The sequence below is a fragment of the Archocentrus centrarchus genome, chromosome 15, assembly GCF_007364275.1.
Source record: "Archocentrus centrarchus isolate MPI-CPG fArcCen1 chromosome 15, fArcCen1, whole genome shotgun sequence".
Lineage (NCBI taxonomy): Eukaryota > Metazoa > Chordata > Actinopteri > Cichliformes > Cichlidae > Archocentrus > Archocentrus centrarchus.
The window spans coordinates 21,070,492-21,085,913 of NC_044360.1; the positions used below are offsets into that span (position 1 = coordinate 21,070,492).

Consider the following 15,422-nt stretch of genomic DNA (forward strand, 5'->3'; position numbering starts at 1 on the left):
TTCAACTTTAGTGTAAACTGTAACTGCCCTCTGCCATGACTCAAAAATTGTCTGAGCACCAGTTACAGTGTGGGTCTATCCCTCTAGGATACTCCTCTGTAATGTAGTCTTAGAGGAGACACACACTCAACTAGCCACAGATTCACTTTTTTTCAGTTTTCAAAATTTGTGGAAAATAAAGTTTTGTAACCTCTGAATAAATGCCTTTTCTATATAGGCCTATTTTTTTTTTTAAATCATTGTACAGTACAATTACATCATGATTTTAAATGAGGTTATATTCACATTTAACCCTTTTTATCCACACATTTTACAATGCTGAGGGATTGCTGTTCCCCACCATTCTTCTGAGTGCACATCCACACTTACTTTGGTGATAAAAATGACTTGTTACAGCATAACTTCACAGAGACAAACTGACATCATTTCACAAGCTCCTACTTGTCCATCCCTTCCCATTAAAGTAAACATGAATAATCAGTGATTCAAGGCAGACATCGTTTCTTTTCTCCACTCCTAGACGACTGAAGATTTCTCCAAAACGAGGAATGAATTTAAGCGTGTTTTTGCTAGTTGTTCAGTCAGGATTGAAAGCCCTTCCTTTCAGAAGCTTGTTATATGCTTGTGTCAGAAGGGGGGGGGGGGGGGGGGGGGGGGGCATTATGCTGTTGTCGCCTTGCAAAACTAATCTCAAATTTGACCTTAAAAAAAAAAAAAAATTATTGTAAAACATTACATGTTGTAAAGCGTGGTGCTACAGTCACACAAAGACAACACTCTGCACACGTGTGCTCACATGCGCGAACAATTTCTGTTTGCCTACTCCCACAGATAAGCAGTAAGAATGCACAGTTTCACTGTCTCTCATACATACATTAAGCTGGACAACTACACACATCGATTAACAGGGTTTGGTCTTCAAGTCTTGACTTCGGTGAGTATTAAAAACATCCACCAGTTGCAGCCGTTTATCTTTCTCTGCTCCTTCTGTTGGGAAAGCTGCGTGCTTTGACCCCGAGGTCAAGCATTAACTTCTGGTCCAGTTTCAGAAAGCATTTTTAGCAAATTATGTTATGTTTTATGTGGTTCTGTGACAAGGAAAAGGAAAAACAAAAGCATTTTCAGTCAAATGTGTTTGAGCCTCAAAACAGTTTGTTTGTATTGTACTGCCTGCCAGTGGAGGAACTGGAGGCTCAGGTAGCAATCCTGTGGTTTGGTGACAGTGTTGGTACCAAGACGCTGCAGGGAGGCTCCGCAGTACAGATCTTCTCCCATGGTGCCTTTAAGTGGCGTCAAATGGAGCCTGAGTTTTGAGGAGCAGCACTAGCGGCCTTTGTTCTTTTTCGCATTTCCCTAAAGAAAACAAAAAACATACAAGTTCAGCCCTGGGCGAATTCAAAATAAGCCATATCCAGGTTTGGCACTAAACTGAAAGTTCTGCGTTGCATTCAGGTGCAGTGGCTTAAGACAGACAACATTCCGTTTTAAAAATCGAAACACATGCTGAGGCTGGTTTGCTGGCCTTCAAGAGAAAAATCGCCAACTTCAGGTCACAAACATGCTGGGTCCTGAAATTTGCCAGCACGCAGCCATCTGTGTGCGTACATGCAGGGACATGCACGCTTTAAACAGGCCTCTGCTTTACTGCGGCTGCAGATTAATGGCTTTTTCAGATGTCTGCGGCAGGTGCTATTCCTGTTAAACCCTGCAACAACCACACCACCACCGATGACCTCGCAGTTCACCTCATAACTGACAGAAACTTTACAATGTCACACTTTACTAGCAACTGAGCCTTCACACTCTGCAGAGCTGTATCAGTTCTCTTTCATGATGGGGGTTTTTAGATATACAGTTCGATCCACAAATGTTCAACAGTTCATAATTTTGACTTTTCATGCCACCATAACAGATTTAAAATGGAGCATTTGGGTCACTGTCCATCTGTACTGTGAAGTACCATCCTATCAACTCTGCTCTATCTGTCTGAATCTGTGTACAGCTCTATACACTTCATAATCCATCCAGCTGTTTCTGCCGTATCTCACTTCACCAGTGAACCATAGTGACCCATTGTTACTGAAAGCCAAGCATGACCACACCATCACACCCTGCAAGTTTTGAATTATGAGCTGTTCCTGTACTTTTTCTTCCCTTTATTCTGGTACAGGTTGATTTTAGTTTAATCTGATCCTGAGTTGGTCTGTGACCCTTTTACTCTTATTATGGCAGACTTTGACAATGGTATGCCTACCTCCTGGAAGATGCTGTTAATGGGTTTTTCCATTACTATGGAAAGGATCCCATGATCATCCACCACTGCTCTCCATCGTGAAAACCCTTTCTAGGCTGTAAGGTTCTCTAGTTCATCGTTTTATCTCAGAATGTTCTAAATTGTTTGTTTAGCTGGTGGATTTGTTTTGTTTTGCAGTCTAAAGATGACCCCTTAACTTGCATTGAGGCCCCTTTAACCACATTTTGTGTTCACAGAAAAAAAAAAAAAAGCCAAACGCAGATGCCAGGCTCAACTAGAATCAACACCAGATCTTTTTCTTGCCTAGTTAATTACACCTAGCAAAGAAAAAGCCTGTATATCCATCAACTGGCTTTTAAGTAAATTGTCCAATTACATTACATGTTTAACTGAAAATAAGGAAATCTGTATAACAAATGCTCTATGAATAATGCAATGTTTTGTTCTACCTATTAAATTAATGCTGGAAGTCTACACATTAATTTGGTCTGAGCTGTTTCATTTCAAACCTGTTGTGTTGACACACACATCCAAATTATGAAAAATATATCACTGTGCAAACCTTTCTAAACCTAGCTGGAGTCTGGCAGTGTGTCACAACTGAAAGCAAACCTGAGAGTGCACCAAAAATTTAAAAAGCAAATATTTTGAAAGGAGCTGGAATTGAAAACGTTATACCTTGCTGCCCATTTTGAGTGTGTCGATTTCCTCCCTCTGCTTGCTCAAAGTCTCGTTCATGCTACACAGATGGTCGCTCATCATGCTAAGCTGGTCTTCATAGCTCCTCTTAGTCGTAGCCAGCTCATCCTGTATGTCAGGCGCAACCAATTACAAACTGAATGCTTTCTGAGTTGAAAGGATCCTAATGTTTATGCTTTATGCTATAACAGGAAGCTCTTTCGCAGTGCATCATACCTGCAAGCGTGTGATATTCTGATTAGCCAGTTTGACCTCCTCACTCAAAGTCTCCCGCGATTTCTCTGCAATGGCTAATCTCTTAGCCAAAGCTCGACACTACAAAGGGAAAGAGAAAAGTAAACAACTTGCTGTGCCCTGATGATTATAAAGCATGTCTGGCACGCTTTACAGATCTGTTTCAAAAGCTGCAATAAAAGGAGATAATTCTTTGAAAAATGGGTCTATTTAAGAACAGTGTCAAAGGTACAGTAAATGCAGAGTTTTTTTTTTTAAAAAGTGACAGTTTAGTAGTTGAGAAACTAACTGAAGATCAGGTGTATTTCTGTTGCTATAACACCAACCTAAGGACAGGTGACGGGATGTCACTTTGACAAGTTATTTACATTAAAAGCAAGACTCAACATATTACTTAAAATATCTGGTGTCGGTTTCTCAGTAAATCTGGCAATAATCTGACTCAAGAAACATTTCCAAAGTACAAAGAGAATATTTACTCATATGGGCGCAACAGGCAAACTAACGGTCTTTGTTATGTGACACGGTTACTTTGATAAACAGTTTCTATTAAGAGGTTCACCTCAGAGTGAAAGTGCACAGCTTTGCTATCTGAAATCTGGAGCTGGGTGGTGAGCTCTCCCACTCTGGCCATGTAGTGACTCTTTATCAGCTGCTCCCTAGACTCCTCGTCTCCCACCTGCAAATTCAGACACAACATCAAGCTGCGTAAGATTTTGTTGTCCTTCAAGGGAGCATTATGAGATCGATATGAATTCTGCATTTAAATATGCCAACTGCGTGTATGGCAACTCACATGCTCAGCCGTAGGTGTCGTACACAACATTCCAACCTGGTGACAAAGCAAAAAACACGTCAGTCAGATCTAAAAAAAGGCAATGAATAAATAAATAAAACTGGGCACAGACAGAGCTCTGCTTGGACAAAACAGACACGCAGGACACAAAAAAAAAATTTTTTTTAAAAACTACAACACAAGTAGTACAGCTACTTGGAACAAATATTATGACAGCAATGTGATCCCAGCTAACAACAGCATTCTCCTTCTCTGCCACATCAGCTCATGGATGTCTGAGTTTTATTAACAAGCTTAGTGTGGAAGCCAGAAGAAAACAACAATAATGCTCCCTTTGTTGAAGCAAAAATCAGTGCCAAGGACACACAATTTCCTCTGTAAGTGAAAGCAAAGCCCAGACTGAGCAGTCACTGAGCAGTACCAGGCTCGTGCACAGCGTCGGCTCTTTCCCTGCGGCTTTCAGTTCTGTCGCGGCTTCTTCCTGACCCTGTGTGAGTGTGCTGGCTGCAGCTGTTTGAGAGTTTGGACTTCCCCCTAGAGCTGCTGCGAGTTGCGCTTCCAGTTCCGTAATGCGCTGGTTCTCCTTTTCCAGCCGCACCTTCCCTAACTGGGCCTCCAGCAGCCAATGCTCCTTCTCCTGCTCCAGCCGAGCAATCTTCTCCTGGCTCTGCTGCACCTGCAGGACGCCAATAGGGAGAGGAAAGGAGTGGAGCATGAGCTTGTGGAAAGAGGGCCGAGCAAAGGCTGGGAGAAGTAAAAGGGCAACAATATTTAAGAAGAAAAGGGGAAAACTATATAATAATCCTTGCTGAGTTTAATTATATGGCTTTGTACTTGTATTAGTAAACTTGATGATAAAGTGACAAAGTTATGCTACAGCACATGACTGTGTTAAGACAAGAAGATGCAGTTTTTTCTGTATTTTTATGACCAACTTTTCCATCTCTCTGTATTTTTACCTGCTGAGTGAGACCTTCTCTGCTCTCAGTGGAGCTGGTAAGTATACGACGGTTTGACAGGGCTTCTCTGTATGGAACAGACTGTGGCTTGGCCTAAAGGGATAATAAAACAATAGCAAAATAAGAGAATATAATAAGAGTCATTTATTCATCATAAAAAAATGCTTGTAATATTTATAAAGAATTGTAACTCTTCAGAAGTAGGCTTAAGATAATACTCAAAATGATTAAAGGAAAAATAAAAAAAAGTATCATAAAATACAAATTCTGTAAAAACAGATCAAAACATTAATAAGATATAAAAAATGTAGCTATAAGTTTATCTTACAGATGAAATATTTACAAAAACTTTTGTAAATGTTTTTTCAAAAACATTTACAAATCAGTCATTTTTAATCACACTGAGCACAGCGATCTAAAGTCTGTAAGTTGAAAGGCTTCTGTGTTTCCCACAGATTCAAATCCTATTTGTGGGGGGGAGACAAGCGCATGCATATATGTGGTTTAAGTTTTTCCTCTGCAGATATTTTATTTGCCAAGTACTTTGTGACAAGTAAATAACTCAGCAATAAAATCAGCTGCTGCTCCAGCAGGTTTCTCCTGCGAATGAACTGCAACTCCACCGTCTTGGATTGCAGCTGGTGACGGTAGCCCTAGCTCTGCAGGTCAGCGCAGAGGCACATGAACCAGTTCTCCACCTGCTGCAAATTCCGATTAGAGCAGCCCGCCAGCTCAGGAAGGCTCTCCAGGGCAGCAGGGGAGAGGACTACTGCTCCTGCACTGCCAGCTGCAGCACAAGTCGGAGGATTTGGAGTCCAACCGCAAGACAAGATCCCCTTTGAGGAGGCAGCTAAATGATATTGAGGGCTGCTACAGCAGCAGTCCGGCCAGCAAGCCAGCCAGTAGGAAAAACATGAAATAGGAACAATCAGTGGGTTAGCAGTAACTTTCAAAATACAGCAATCAAGAACCTCTCAACTTAAATATAAAATGCTAAAAGCAGTTGACTAATATAGCAGGGCAGACATTACTATATATGGGCAGCCAGCCCAAATACAGACCATTTATGGAAAACAGGAAGAGAATTTGGAATAAAACGCTACACATACTAACCTTTTTAATAGCTTGGATATAGGCTGTTGCTTTCTTTTTGTTGGCCAACATACTCTCTGCTTGCATGGGGTTAAGAGCTGTTGTGCTACCTCTTGGACTGTAGCCTGATGATGTGAAGAAGTCCAAGTTGTTGCTGAAGAAAGTGGCAATCTGCAGCAAGTTATAGTGATATCATGCGTCAGATCAGTCAAACAAAAGAGATCTTTGCAGCTTCCTCAGCTGAAGAAACCCTGATACTCAGCATTCTGTTTACCCTGAGATTAACCAGTGTGTTTACAGCAGAGAGCCAATTCCACCACCAAGTGTTCAGGAAGATAAATGTTGGGAGAAATTAAGCCTTTGCCTGCTTTCAAAATGCAGCTCACTCCACAATTTGCGGCTGTGCTGCAAACCAGTGGAGTGTCTTCCCATCAGCACACACATCTTGGCCGGCAATGCGCTCGATTCACAAAAATCATTTATCCCTGTGCTCTTACTGGGGAGCAGCTGTACAGACTGCAATTTGGACAGTATCTTTCAACATTTAACCACTGCCCACCTGAGTCCTGCAGTTCTGTGTTCTTCCATTTGTGGCAATTTACCAATGTGATCCAGTTGCAGTGACAACTCACTGCTACTTACAATTAAGCTTTTATGCATTGCAGCGAACATAGAAACCCCCCCACTCCCTAAACATACACTATAGGAAATATAAACCCGGCTGCTGCCTGCCCCCTGTTGGTCATACCTTGCCGGTGCAGCTGGTTAGAGAACACAGAGATCCCAGCAGGCACTCTGTGGTGGTACAGAGCTTTTGGGTGACGGTGGGGAGCTCCTGCTCAATGACGGCCTTCTGGTTGTAATGCTTTGACATCTCTGGACACACAGGGAGCAAAAAGAACAACAGGAGATGCATTTGCAGCACTTGCTTTATGTTCTTTCTTCAATGTAATAAATGTGGCATCTTTTGAGATCACTAACCGGTAGGGTTTAATTCCGGGATCCGGGATTCCCAGGAAATGCGATCAGAACCATTTCCCGTTTCCCGGGAAACGTTAGACGGGAAACCGGGAAAAAAGTCGCGCGCGTCGCTTTGACTTTCAGAAAGAAAAGAAAGCTTCAGAATGTTAAATTTAAGGAAATATTGAGAGAAGGGTTCGTTTAATGCGAAAAGCATTACTCTTCATTTCAGGCACGTTCAGCCTCCGTTTAAGGCTTCAGCCTTCATCTCAAGCGTTTTAATAGAGGTATTACACAGTTGTACTTTTTTCCTCTTTAATTTGTTGAAATCGTAGGCAATGTGTTTACCCTAAGGTATTTTGTATTATATAATTTTATATTATTATATATTGTTATATTGCATTATATAGCCTATAAAATATGCCTGCCCTGAACAATAAAGAAATATCTGTTTAACTTCGAGTGTTTCTTTTCCTCGTTTGCAGCCGCTTACTAACAATCATGAATTAGGATACGGGCCTAATGTGTGAAGAAATTATCATGAAATAGATTACTTTAACATATTTCGCTTTTAAAATGGAGTTGAGTAAAATGTATATTTTTTAGGCTATAAGGATTGGCCAGTTTTTCAAAAGACGATTCACAGCGAACCTACTTTAACCCTCAGACACGGTGTTATAAATTTGCTGTTGCCAGAATGGCAATGACCAAGTCGTAGTGCATTACTCAAGGCCCTGTGTTATGCCATATTATAGTGTAGTACGGTAGTTAACTTTTCAATGACTATTACAGCGTTCCACTGGTGGAGATATAGCGCAACAGATGTCGCCACGACAGCGTGGCTGAGCCTTTATCAATGCTGTGTGGAGATGAACCGTATTGTTTTGCACCAGCAGTTGTAAAATATCTTGGTATAATTCCATGTACAATGGAGGAATATTCTAATTATATTTGTTAAGGGAGTGTTGAGGAACGATACAACACCGCATAGCTCGAGCACTCCAATGTCCAGATGTAGGTTTTATTGCATTAATCAAGCCGACGTTACCCCCTACTGGGCATAACAGGACATAGCTGGAAAGCTACCTCTACAATATCAGAATAGGTTAAGGCCGACACAGGCTACAGAAGGCCTAATTAAAATAAAAAAATAAATAAACTTTTTCCCGGGATTCCCGGGAAATGGCTCGTCATTTCCCGGGATTTGATTCATGTCATTTTCGGGAAAAATATTAAACCCTACTAACCGGTGTTTTAGCAACAACCTACAGTTTCACAATATTCTCATACGCTAAAACTGCAGGATTTGAGTGAACATTTAACTAAAATACCCATCTACAGAGGAACCAACACAAGCAAAGGTGCTTATTAGAGAGACCCATTCTCACAGCTAACTGACTACAAAAGTGACTCTTCTCCAAAGAGCAGAAAATTATACCTCTATCTGCTGTTTCATTTGGATACACTTCACACTGAACGGTCTGGATATTGACTCCTTAAAAGTTTTGCCGTAACATTTATGAATGAAGACCATGAGGAAATCGTCATACTGTGCACGAAAAGCAATGTCTAACAGTGCCGCCCACCTTTCACGGCATCATGAAGACTGTGTAGGCAGGCAGCCAGCTGGGTGAAGACAGCCGATGTGTTGCTCTGTGGCATGGCATCCTGCTGAACACCTGAGACACATGGCACACATTTGTGAAACATGTCTACTCATCACTTCGCAAACCCTCTCCTGTATTTAAACGTCAGCAAATTCCCTATTTCTTCAAGGAAACAGTTATTTAAATTAATATGTAAATAATGACCCCAGTGTAGTACTGACTGAAAGCTCTTAGGCAAAAAGAGCTCAAATGTTGTGTGATAACCTACTAGGTAAGGCCAAAAGGTTAATGTAGTTCTGCAGTTTCTCAAACACAGATGTCACTCGCTTGCTGTCGCTCTGCAACTCCTGGTTTTTCACAGTAAGGGCAGCAGTACAAAGGGGTGCCTCGCACTCTTCTTCAAGGCTGAAAGGAGAAGACACCCATCACAACAGCCTCCTCAATTCTATTTGGCTCTCTCTCACTCACACACACTCACACACACACACACACACACACACACACACACACACACACACACACACACACACACACACACACACACACACACACACACACACACACACACACACACACAGCTGACCTTTTTAACTGGTAGGGAAGAATCTTTTGCAGAAAGTGGACGTATGAGGAGAAGTTATCAGCGAAATTCTTCAGCTTGACCACAGTTTCCTGTAATTAAACAATAATTTAAAAAAAAAACAATAAAAAAAAAAAAAAACACACTTAGTGTCAATTCTTTTTTTCCTCAAAACAAGCATTTGAATCCCCCTCCCCGAAACGCACCAGTACTGTGACAGTGTCCTCTGTGATGCTTTGGTATAACTGTAGAAAGCTGTCCTCCAGGGGGCGTACATAGGCTGCATTCTCATGTAGATACTGAGAAAACTGGTGTAAGAGAAGAAATATAGGTCTAACTTTGTGCAATACGCCTCCATATGTGGTACCAGCATACATTATATTTGGCAGATTGTAATTCTCCTGTATGACTACCTCACCTTTTGGTTCAGAGGGGAGATGGGCTCAATGGAGGAGTCCAGGGGATAGATGTGTACTCTCTGCTCTGTGTAGGAGTGGAAGTTCAACAGAGCCGCCACCAGGTCCTGGATGAAGCCCAGTGCCTGGCCTGCCACATCCCGGGCCTTCAGCTGAAACACAGCAGAATTCACACATGACCATTTTGTTACCCTTTCCAACAAACGCAACTTCATGACTCAGCCTGTTACATACTGCATTGTAATATGTTATATTGTTATCCCTACATTGCCATACAAGTAATATATTTAAAAGTGGTTTTTTGAGATGTAAATCTGTATTTACAAAACACCCAAACATGCTCGTTTTCTCACTTACCTGGTGCCTTCGATTGTGTGATGGCACATTTAGGCTGTTGTAGTCGCTAAATTCTGCAGGGATGGAGGGAAAAAAAATAAATAAAGCACGTAAACTAGAGCAGAACCTCAACCCCTGCAATGAACTTTACTGACTTGACAAACACAGTTTAATTGGCTGTACCTCCAGCCTCCGTCGGTGCAATATTACAGTTTGGTGTAGCGTTACACTGTTTACTCCAGGGCAGCATGTTGTTAGAGTATCACTGACAAAGACATACATGTTCTCAGATAGTACCAGATACTCACTGGTGTCATTGAAGGGCACTTTCTCCTGGATAACACTGCTGCTTTGTTTCACCTGTCTGTTCAGCTCCGACTGGCACCGCCTCAACTGCTGCTGACTGCAGAGGGAGACCAAAGAAGTGTTGAGTGGATTCAAACATGCATTTCAAGTTTGGGAGTAAAACTACAATATGCAGAAATAAGTACTGCATATTTGCATCATGGCCCTTGAAAATATAATATTCACATATCTTGAATTTCCCACGATCATTTTAACACCCACATTGTTATTGTTTTGTGCTGAACAATGTTCTAATTATGTACAAACACTGTAAAAAAAAACCTCAGCTCCAACTCTTTGGATTTTATCTATCATGTCACACTGAAGGATTAAATTATTCACAAACAATTAATTAAATGTGTATGTACCAGTCTTCTGTTCGCATTCTGCACTCTTTTGCTTCCCTCTCCAGAGTTTGTGCTTTCACCTGAATCAACAAAGGAAAAATACACATTTTTTTTTTTTTTTTAAATGTTATCAAAACTGGCAATCATGTTATGGTTATCCTGCTGAGTCTTACCTCTAAGCGTGCTTTGTCACTCTGCAGCCTCTCAATTGTTTCTACGTACTTTGTGGTGAGCCCGTCCACGACAGCCTGGTGCTGCTCGGCATCTTTCTCCAGCCTCTCTAGCCGTGCCCTCAGCTCAGTCTCTGTCTTCCTGTGCTGCTCATCTGCTTCGTAAAACTAACAAGTACACAGCAGGAGACCAACCGTTCACACGCATACAAGGCCTCTGCTGTACATTCACTGTCAAATCCGTATTAAAAAAAAAAAAAAAAAAAAATAGCATAAGCACAGCATGGCTGCCTACTTGGATGTGAAGTCGCTCATTTTCTTCAATCTTTTTCTGCAGGTCCTCATCAAAAACACTCTGGGTTTGCAGGCCATGCTGTGAAGGAGAGTCTCCTTTACTCTGGAGGAGATGGGGGCTGTTAGTGATCAATTCGCTTGACAAACAGTGTGTAACAAAAAAAAAAAAACAAGAAAATACACTCTGTCCCCTCTACCCAAGCGTGTAGCCACTCCCATGTTTTCCCCTTTCCCCTCATGATCACCTTCCCCTTTTTGCTCTTGGCTTCACAAGTAGACAGCTCCTCTTGTAACAGCTCCACCCTCTTGGCCAACTGCTGGTTCCTGAAGCTGAGACTGTCCATCTCCTGCTCCTGCTTTCTCAGGCTCTGGTCTCTTTGCTTCAACTGCTCCTAACGACAGACAAAAATTACAATAATGAATAACACATGTAAACAAATCCCAACCTTCAAAACAACATGACATCATTCTGTTGTCACTGTGCAACAGCAACATAACTAATAGTAACACTTCAACAAGTACCAGTCAGAATTTTTGATCATCTGGATTTGGGTTGCAAATATGAAAAATTGCATATAATCCATCTTCAATACATCTTTCTTTTTTATACATCACTGTACCTTTAGTGAGGCAGAGTTGGCCTGTTCATCCACAACTGCCTTCTTCAGCACTTGGTTCTGGGCACGAAGCTGTGAACAAACACAGTAAAATATTAAGATGTAAAAAAGCATAAACCACTGTCAGAGTAAAATGAAATAAAGAGTAAATTGTTAAATAAAGAGTACACGGCAGATCTCTGCCTTATAATTGTTTGTGGTTTTGACATTTTATTCAATTATATGTAGAAAAAATTCAGAGCGGAGAATGAAATAATATTCTCTGCTGAAATTTTGGCTTCTAATGATGCTGAAAACAATGAATCCATTAGGGTGATGCTTTCATTTTTCTTGTCCCAAAATTTTAAATATGAGATAAACATATGCTTATATATATATATATATATATATATATATATATATATATATATATATATATATATATATGCACAGTGTTTCCAGTGAAGTTATGAGTAATCACAATAAGCAATCATGATCTTTGTATTAACCAAAATAACTGTGATTATTAGAAAAGCTCTAATAAAGAGTCACCACATGTTTCAGAACTCAGTGCTTTTCACTGTAGGATCAGTAGCGTTTAAACCCATGCTTATTACAGCAAAGCGCAAGTGACAATTACATAGTCAGCACTTCCTGAGCAGGATACACTGCTTGGATTTTTTTTTTTTTTTTTTTTGGGGGGGGGGGGGGGGGGGGGGGGGGGGGGGTCAGAGTTGAACAGGAAACGGCTAGCACTACCCAAAGTGTCAGCTGACACAGAAACAGAGGGCACAGTGGCTTTACTGTCACTTAACTGTTTAACCATTAAAAAGGTTTACAGCCTTTGACCACCACTTATTTTGATTACTTATGTCAACTGAAGCATGCAAGAGACTATTATCTACAGCCGAAGTGAAATGCAGCAAACAAAGCCTTCAAACTGCACACAGTATGATAATAACACCCATATGTGTAGCCTCTGCTTCTTATAAATTTAAGAGGCAGCCTACATCTGGCAGGAGTTATTCCAGGTGACCTGTATGTGTACACTTAGTTTCAGCTATTCCCAATAAAGTAAGCTCAAAGATCTAAGCTGAGTATATGTCTTTGAGAAGCTGACAAGCTGGTCTGCCCCCCAAAAAAAGAATCATAAATACATCACAGGAAAACAATCAAGTGTTATTTGCCTTTGAGTTCGGATGCACGCAAGTCAGAAAAGCAAGGTAGACAGCGCCCATAGCACACTAACAGACTCTGTGTTGTAGCATCGTTAGCAATGACAGGTAAGCCCATTAACGTTGAACAGAGGCGGTGTTTTACCTTTGAATACTCCTGTGCCAGCTTGCTGTATTTTGCCTGCAGGTCTGTAACGTTAGCCATGGCGACGCTATCCAGTCGCTAACCGCAGACGCTAGAAAAGGTTAATCTCGAGTACCCGAGCTGGGCGAAGGCTGTCCGGTTAGCTTAGTGTGCAGTTCACGGTGTCAGTTACTTGAAATGTTGACGTCGGACACGGTGAGCTGTAACCTGGCTAACTCAGGTTGGCTGGCCCACTGGTATAATTTCCTAATCCAAGAAGAAGGCTTCTTCCGCTGCTTGTGAGAACTGACCTCGGGTACATTGTGACAGGAGGGCTGTCATCAGTCCCGGAAAATAAACTGGACAACAGTCAACAGTTTATTCCAACCTGGGAGTAATGTCCTTTTTAAAAAAAAAAAAAAAAAAAAAAAAAAAGTTAGCACTAGTAGCACCGACAGAGCCTGCTAGCGAAGCGGCTATGTAGCAAAACAAACCCCGACGAGGAGCGACACATGTAAGTGGTTTGATCTGACAGGAGCCGGATAACCCGCGGTGTCCACAAATCCAATTAGAGAGGCAAGGTAGCTGCTGCTGAGCTAGCAAAACAGCCCTAAATCCCCATTTATCTGCAGGAATACTTTCATTTTCTAGCTAACCCGCAAAATCCTCCTGAAGTCTAAGCCGAAAAGAGAGGCGAGCGCAGAGGTCAAAGTGCAGAAAACAGAGAAGAAGGGAGCTGGAGAGAGCAGTGCGCCGCCTGGCGTTTGAAGGTCTACATAGCTAGATAAATAGATGGGGTAACAAGGGCCCTGAAGGTAAGAGGGCCCCCTCCTCTGCATTATACTGGATGTTCATATTCTCAGAGTTACAGTAAAGTGGATATATTATAAGAATTCTACTATATTTTTAAGTCATGGTTCTATCTTGTGAACCAAAGCCCAACTTTCTATATTCCTTATGAATGTCTCTGTAGGTTCTCAGTCATCCAAGTCATAGTAGAGATTCCAGACATTCCTTATGAATTGAATTTTAGCTCTGCAAATATTTACTCAGTCATTTTACACTCCACTGACTGAAATAGACTCCTTTTCTGAAAAGTTTAGCTGGTGCAGCAGCATTCTGAATTATGTTTAGCAAGCAGAGGGGGGGGGGAAGCGGTGCTCAAAAGAGGAAGGAGAGACAAAAACCGGATGAGTATACTGCCAGGACTTTGGGCAGCATTATCGATGAGTTTGCTGAGCGCATTGGCCAAAAGATGAAGTTCTGCTTTGTGTTTTTGTAAAAGACTGAAACATTGTTACCACTTGTATGCTGACGTAAGGCACTCTTACTGTAAAATGTATGTGACGTATCTAGAAGCTGGTCCACTGGAAATCAGTTTGTGAGGATCTGTGGTTAATGAGCTTCTCTCTCCCTTCGTTCTTATAAATATGCTTATATATATTAAAGTTGTCTTTGTTACTTTAGCAAGGCTAAATCTGTTTGGGGCTCATGGTAGCCTAGTTAAAGAAGATGGTGAGTTTGTAGTATAAGCTTGTCAGTCAGCCGGTAAATGTGTCCATTCCCCCAACCCTCTGACTGCAGTTGTTGTCCATGGTGCTGATCAAAATCTAGAATGATGCCACTAATATCACTGATTATTGATATACGCTATTATTTGTGCCCTTACTGAGTGTGTGAGAGAGTGAGAGTGAGAAGCTGTGTTTGCTCTGATACAATGTGGCAGCGAGGGCCCAAAGAATATCTGCCCTGGGGCTCATCTCAGGGTTGTTACACCTATGTATGTATGTATGTAAGTAGATGTACTTTTATTAAAGTAACAATGCAGCATGTTTATACCCCCTTTATGTGTGTTTTTCATTTGATTGCTTGTCCAGATGTTTCAAAACATCCACAATTTCCACAGGATGCAGTTTCTTTCTCCCGACTGTAGCCTACACAAAGACACTTTCCATTATCATGACATCCTTTCCTCTCCTTTTAGCTGCCCATTAGGAGACCTAATGCTATTTACAATAAAATGCTGTGATAAATTATTTACTGCCGGGGTTTTTTGCAGTTGCGTGTGTGTTGCATTAACAGAAACAAGGACTGAAATCGCAAGCGGGTTGTAGCACTGTCAAGGATGTGATTTCCCTTTAAAACGCACATGACCTCATTTAGACCAGAAGTGAAATGACATGTTGCTAATGCATCCATCATTGCCCAAATCCTACACGATTAATTTCACCTAATCCATAATAATCTCTTTAGATTTTCAGCCGCATACTACTTCTTTATTTCCTCCGCTGGCGTCTCAGCCATTAGTGATCTTAAATGCATGTATACGTGCAAAACACAAACTCTCTCACACGCACACCACAGCCAGTGTCTCCAGCATTGTCTGGTTGCCTGGCAACTGTCGGCGTGGCGTGGTTGCTAGGGGCGTATGGGAGAGG

At 41.5% G+C, this 15,422-nt stretch overlaps 1 protein-coding gene across 2 annotated transcripts; it reads right to left on the reverse strand.

Annotated features, from left to right (window-relative positions):
* Positions 1-669: 669 nt before the first annotated feature.
* On the reverse strand, positions 670-13,672 carry ppp1r21 (protein phosphatase 1, regulatory subunit 21). Of its 2 annotated transcripts, XR_004021112.1 has the most exons (23): positions 13,006-13,672; positions 11,710-11,778; positions 11,335-11,481; positions 11,091-11,192; positions 10,799-10,963; positions 10,647-10,705; positions 10,242-10,336; positions 9,955-10,007; positions 9,600-9,749; positions 9,388-9,489; positions 9,185-9,273; positions 8,870-9,006; positions 8,581-8,673; positions 6,783-6,910; positions 6,056-6,205; positions 4,943-5,035; positions 4,405-4,659; positions 3,984-4,019; positions 3,750-3,866; positions 3,170-3,268; positions 2,933-3,061; positions 1,233-1,353; positions 670-1,088 (listed from the first exon to the last, which is right to left on the reverse strand). XR_004021112.1 is itself a non-coding variant. In XM_030748560.1 (22 exons), the coding sequence occupies exons 1-22, from the start codon at positions 13,063-13,065 to the stop codon at positions 1,324-1,326; spliced, it is 2,358 nt and encodes a 785-aa protein (XP_030604420.1). In that variant the 5' UTR covers positions 13,066-13,672; the 3' UTR covers positions 670-1,323. The 2 variants fall into 2 exon arrangements, 1 of the variants encoding a protein (XP_030604420.1); XM_030748560.1 differs by having other exon boundaries at positions 670-1,353.
* Positions 13,673-15,422: the final 1,750 nt, after the last annotated feature.